Below are 5131 nucleotides of genomic sequence, written 5' to 3'. Positions count from 1 at the left end.
TGATGGTGCCAACTTGGGCCAGTGAAGCAATGTCCTCCACAACTAGACTGAAGAACAAAAGGACAGCAACTTGTCTGTTCCCTTTTCCCCAATTCCCCAGCACTGTTCCCATCCCCACAATTACCCAATAAAAATCTTAAAAAAAAAAAATTAAACTTCAAGAAATTATTCATCAAGACTACTCAGTGGTGGTGGTAGATGAGGGTAAAAGGGATCAAATATATGGTAATGGAAGGAGAACTGACTCTGGGTGGTAAACACACAATGTGATATATAGATGATGTATTATAGAATTGTACACCTGAAACCTATGTAACTTTACCAATAATTGTCACCCCAATAAACTTTAATTTAAAAAAAAAGACTATTCAATGGGAAAAGAATGGTCTTTTCAACAAATGGTGCTGGGACAACTGGGTAGCCACATGCAAAAGAATAAAATTGGATCTCTAACACGCCATCTACAAAAATTAACTAAAACTGGGTCAAAGGCTCAAATATAAAAGCTGAAACTACAAAACTCTTAGAAGAAAACATAAGATAAATCTTTGTGACCTTTGATTAGGCAATGGCTTCTTAGTTATGACACCAAAAGCATAAATGACAAAAAAATAAATTAGACTTCATTAATATTCAACATTAAAAACTTCTGTGCTTCAAAGGATACCATTAAGAAAGTGATGGAAGGAAATATTTACAAATCACATATCTAATAACCTGTACCCAGAATATATAAAGAATTTTTAGAACTCAATACTAAAATATAAATAACCCAATGAAAACGTGGGCAAAGGATCTGATAGACACTCCAAAGATATACAAATGACCTATAAGCACAACATCACTCATTACCAGGAAAATGCAAATCCCTTATGAGTTACTACTTCACACTCACTATGATGGTTATCATCAATAAGATAATAACAAGTGTTGGAGAGAATGTGGAGAAATTAGAATCCTCTTAGACTGCTAATGGGAATGTATAATAAAACGGTGCCGGCATATCTCTAGATTACCTTTCATATTATTTGACTTCTCTACCCTACCCCACCCCCACACCCTCCATGTGCATACATTACTTTAGAAAACTTTCTATTTCAGAAAATCAGGGAGGCCTTTGCAGAGAAGTCCACATGGAGTTGAAGCTGTCCCATTGGTTGCACAGGCCAATCACTAGGAAAGACTTAAGCTCATATAAGAAATCTAGACTCATCCTTTCCATCCCTTTGTGCTTTCTCAAATGTTGCATTTGGCGACATTCCCACCTGGTTTGGGCAATACTAAGCTGGTAGCTCCTGGTGGCTTGGGCAGACCTTGCTTAGGAGATGACAAAATGTCAGCAGAGTTGTGGCTGGGCAGGGCATAGGATGGCGGTGGCTGGTATTTCCTTTCTGCTCAGGCCCTGTCCTTGCCTGTAAACTTCATGTCATTGATTTTATGCTGCGGAAGGTTTGTTTGTGTCCCTTCCTTCCAGCTTATTGCTTGTTCCAGAAAGCTGAGTCTGCTGGTTATGCAATCCTGGATAAGTGAGGAATACTCCAACCTGAACATGGTTGTTTACTTCAAAGATGCCCTCTCTAATTCTCCCTTCTCATCACTGGGCAAGTTTTGCTACCAAGAAGCCACAAAATGGAAAATCCTGAACAGAGATGATCATCAGCTGAGAGAGACCCAATGTGCCCTGCACTGCGTTCCCACTGCAAACACGGACTTCTAGAAAGGGCTCTGTCCCTCGAGTCCTGTTTACTCTACATCCAGGTCATGTGAAACACTGAGTCCCATAACTTCTTAATTTCTTTTTTGGCAGGGATATGGGGCATAAAGTAAAGCATTGGTCTCTAAAACAGGCAACTGTGAGCTGGATTTTGAGGCTTAGTATCCATGGCAGCAGCCAGACTGCTAAACTGCCTAATGATGTTCCCAGATGCCTGATGCCATATCACCTCTGGAACAAAGAGGACTGTCCAGGACAGACACATACAGTAGACATCCAATACATAATTGTAAAGTGAATGACAGGATAAAAATCCTAAGCTGAGGAAAAGACTTAAAACAGTAATTGCAGACTTTTTCAGCAATACGCTTCTTTTTTTCAAAGTAATTCTCAATCAGAAATACATGAAACAGCAAAGAGAAGAGCTGCCCTGTTTGACGTGAACACAAAGAGAAGCTGATTCCTCTAGAGCTCTCTGGTCCTCTTTCCCTCTTGTGGGTGCTTGTGTTTGGCCAAGTGGACTGTGATGCCACAGCCCCATGGTGGCAAACACAGAGACGACGTAGTGCAGTGACAGCCTCTTCTCTCCATTTGAGGCAACCCACAGGGAGGGGGACCACATAGCCCAGTCTGTTCCCCTAACTAAATTCTTAATGGCACCACCGTTCACTCCCAAATATATTCCGGTTTGAGCAATACATTATCTGGATGCACTACCCGTAAGGCTCTCTGCTCTAGCAGAGCCTAAGGCTGTGCTGAACACAATTTGAAAACCACAGACTTAAATAAGAAAAAAATTCATTCAGGAAATCATTTGTTGAGTGCCATGTATGAGCTATCTGTGGGTATGCTCCTGCCACTGTGTAGGAAATCCAACCATGTTTCAAATTTTGGAGGAGCATTAACTCTTCTGATCATTAGAAGCCCAGCAGTGGAATACGCGTAGCCTGGTGGGCAAGAGGGACATTGCCCAGAGTCCTTGGTCGCCCATCGATTTTCTCTGTGTGTGCCCTTCAGCTTTTTATTGTCAAACCAGACAGAAGGGCCTTCAGCCTCAGAGTAAACCTAAACTGTGAAGCTGCTAAAGTCCCAGACATGTGGGCATCCCAAGCGCCTCTCAGTGCATGCCAGCGGTGCCATGATGACTGTCTCAGCAGCCCTTGAGGCCACTGCGGCCAGGGCAGGAGTGCCCGATGGGAGTGTCCCAGATATGGGGCACCCCCAACCTGAGCTGTGAACACAGAAACCTCCTCAGTGCCAACCCTGTGGGGTTGGCCACAAAAGGGTGAGGCAATTCAATGAAGAAGAGAACAGAGGAAAGGAAATGGGAGAGCTGAAGATGGGAGGAGAGAGACGAGAAGGAAAGAAGAGAGGGGTTAATAGAACATCTATACTCCCATACTTCACCTTCATTTTCAGCAGCTGGTTTTCAACTTCTGCTACCTCTAACTGCCTCTGCTTTTCCCGCAGCTTGTTCATAGATGCTTCATACGTCTGCTGCAAATTTCTGATTTGATCCTTAATATCGCTATTTTCCAAAGTAACATCCACGAGTGTTTTCTAGTGGGATGAAAATAAAAACAAATCCAGGTCAAGTGGTGAGAGTACACATGGCCAGAGTCATGCACCCGGATATCCCTTTGTCACTAGTCATCGAGGTAGGTGCCAGACCACAGGAGCTGCAAGCCTGGGACCTGGTGTTAGAGGGGCTGAGTGCCCCCACAGTGGTCAAGAGGTCTGCCACCCTGGGGCTGGGTGGGCCACGAACCTCCCCCATAACACCCCATAGCTGCTGCCAATCCCACAGGCCACTGCTTAGGATGGAAGGAAATGCATTAAAATGGAGTCTTTCCAAAGANCTCTTGAGTCCTTATGTCTAAAAAGAGCCCATGAATGTTATTTATCCCTTGACTAGGAGCTCAGAGTATCACTGTGTATGCCAACAGTGTAAAGGGAATTGAGAACAGATCTGGAGTTGAACGCAAAATGCCCAAATCGTTCTCCCATATTGCAATGCACCAGCTTAGTCCATCATTCAGCACATTTATTAACCCTGTAAAGACACAAGATAAGGCACACACAGAGCCCCTACCTTCAAAGAACTTATGCTCTACAGGAGAAGCGAAGATAGGAGACGTGCAGCCCCACTCTCATAACAGGTACAAGAGACCACCACTGCAAAGAGCAGAGAGAGCGTGGGCTTCCCAAGGGCAGGGACACTCTGGCTGTGGGAATGGGAGAGACTTCATCCATGGAGAGGGTGGCATTTTCAGGGCTCTTTGGGAGCGAGCCTAGGCAGGATCAAGGACAGGGAAGGAGAAAATTTCAGGTAGAGGGCAGCCAAGTGGAGTGAGGAGAGGCACAGCTGCAGGTAAGCCCTGGATCTGCTAGGAAGCTGGAAAATGGTCAGATTAGCTGGAAAGAGGGGTGTATTTAGAGCTAGAGATCAGGGACTATTCTGAAGAGGGAGGGGAATGAATAAAGGAAAGGAGAGAGAAGGGAAGGGAGTGAATGGGCAAACAATAAATTCCTTGACCCCTTACCCAGTAGTTACTCCACTAACTCACCTCCAAGCAGAAGCTCTACTATTTAAACCTCACCAACAGTGATGAACCAAAAACTGTTATTTTACCGGCAGCTATAACATGCTCACCAGGAGAGCCTCTTTCTCGGTGCTGTGCTTCTGCTGCTCTTCCTGCAGCTTTTCCTCGTACTGGCTGTACAGCTTCTTGGTCATCTCTCTCATCACCTCAGCATTGGCTTCTTGGGAGGACTCCACCTACAAAGAGACTCATTTCAGAGCGACAGCTTTTGGAGGTTCCAGGGCATCAGCTCCCTTCAGTCTGTGTGGACGCACACAGTGAACCCATCGACCAGGGCTCTGCAGTGGACAGAAGCAGCAGGAACTAACGGGGAAAGGGAAAGAAGGCAGAGGAAAGGGGTGAACAGGTGCACAGAAAATAAAAAGTGGCTCTTACCTTGTACTAATCTACTTGATTTTATCAGGAAAAGCTGTTCCACATGAGTAAATTTTTCAAAAGGCAGAAACATACCAAAGCATCAATTCCAATCCCCCAAATTTAGCCATTTTTAAATTGAATTCTCTCTAAAATGTGACCATGCTCCTTTATTAACTCCTTTCTTCAATGACTTCTCCTAATGATCTTCCGATCCTGAAACTTTTCTATTTTTTATTCTATCAGTTTTAATAAACCTTTTTCTCTGGATAATAGGCCCATACCCTATGAGGTCCTGGAAAGATATGGATTTTTTAAATCCTTGAGTATTCTGTTGTGGGCTGAGAAGTAAGATCACCACATTATTAGAATTGGGTCAGAGTAGAATCAACTATCAAGTTAAAAAATAAAAAGTTTACCTGTAGGAGGAAGCAGGGAATAAGAGAGGAAAGCAGATATT

General features: G+C 43.9%; 1 protein-coding gene across 1 annotated transcript in view; it reads right to left on the bottom strand.

Moving 5' to 3' along the window:
• The window catches only part of MYZAP (myocardial zonula adherens protein), a 133344-nt gene that overhangs the window by 68091 nt on the left and 60122 nt on the right, over positions 1–5131 (bottom strand). The window contains exons 8-9 of the mRNA XM_019657524.1: positions 3109–3274; positions 2592–2661 (exon numbers count right to left, since the gene is read on the bottom strand). Coding sequence (XP_019513069.1) covers positions 2592–2661; positions 3109–3274 — 236 coding nt within the window. The remainder of the gene's footprint in view (positions 1–2591; positions 2662–3108; positions 3275–5131) is intronic.

The sequence above is a fragment of the Hipposideros armiger genome, unplaced genomic scaffold (genome assembly GCF_001890085.2).
Source record: "Hipposideros armiger isolate ML-2016 unplaced genomic scaffold, ASM189008v1 scaffold_276, whole genome shotgun sequence".
Taxonomy (NCBI): Eukaryota; Metazoa; Chordata; class Mammalia; order Chiroptera; family Hipposideridae; genus Hipposideros; species Hipposideros armiger.
This window is presented reverse-complemented; position numbering and strand designations above follow the sequence as displayed.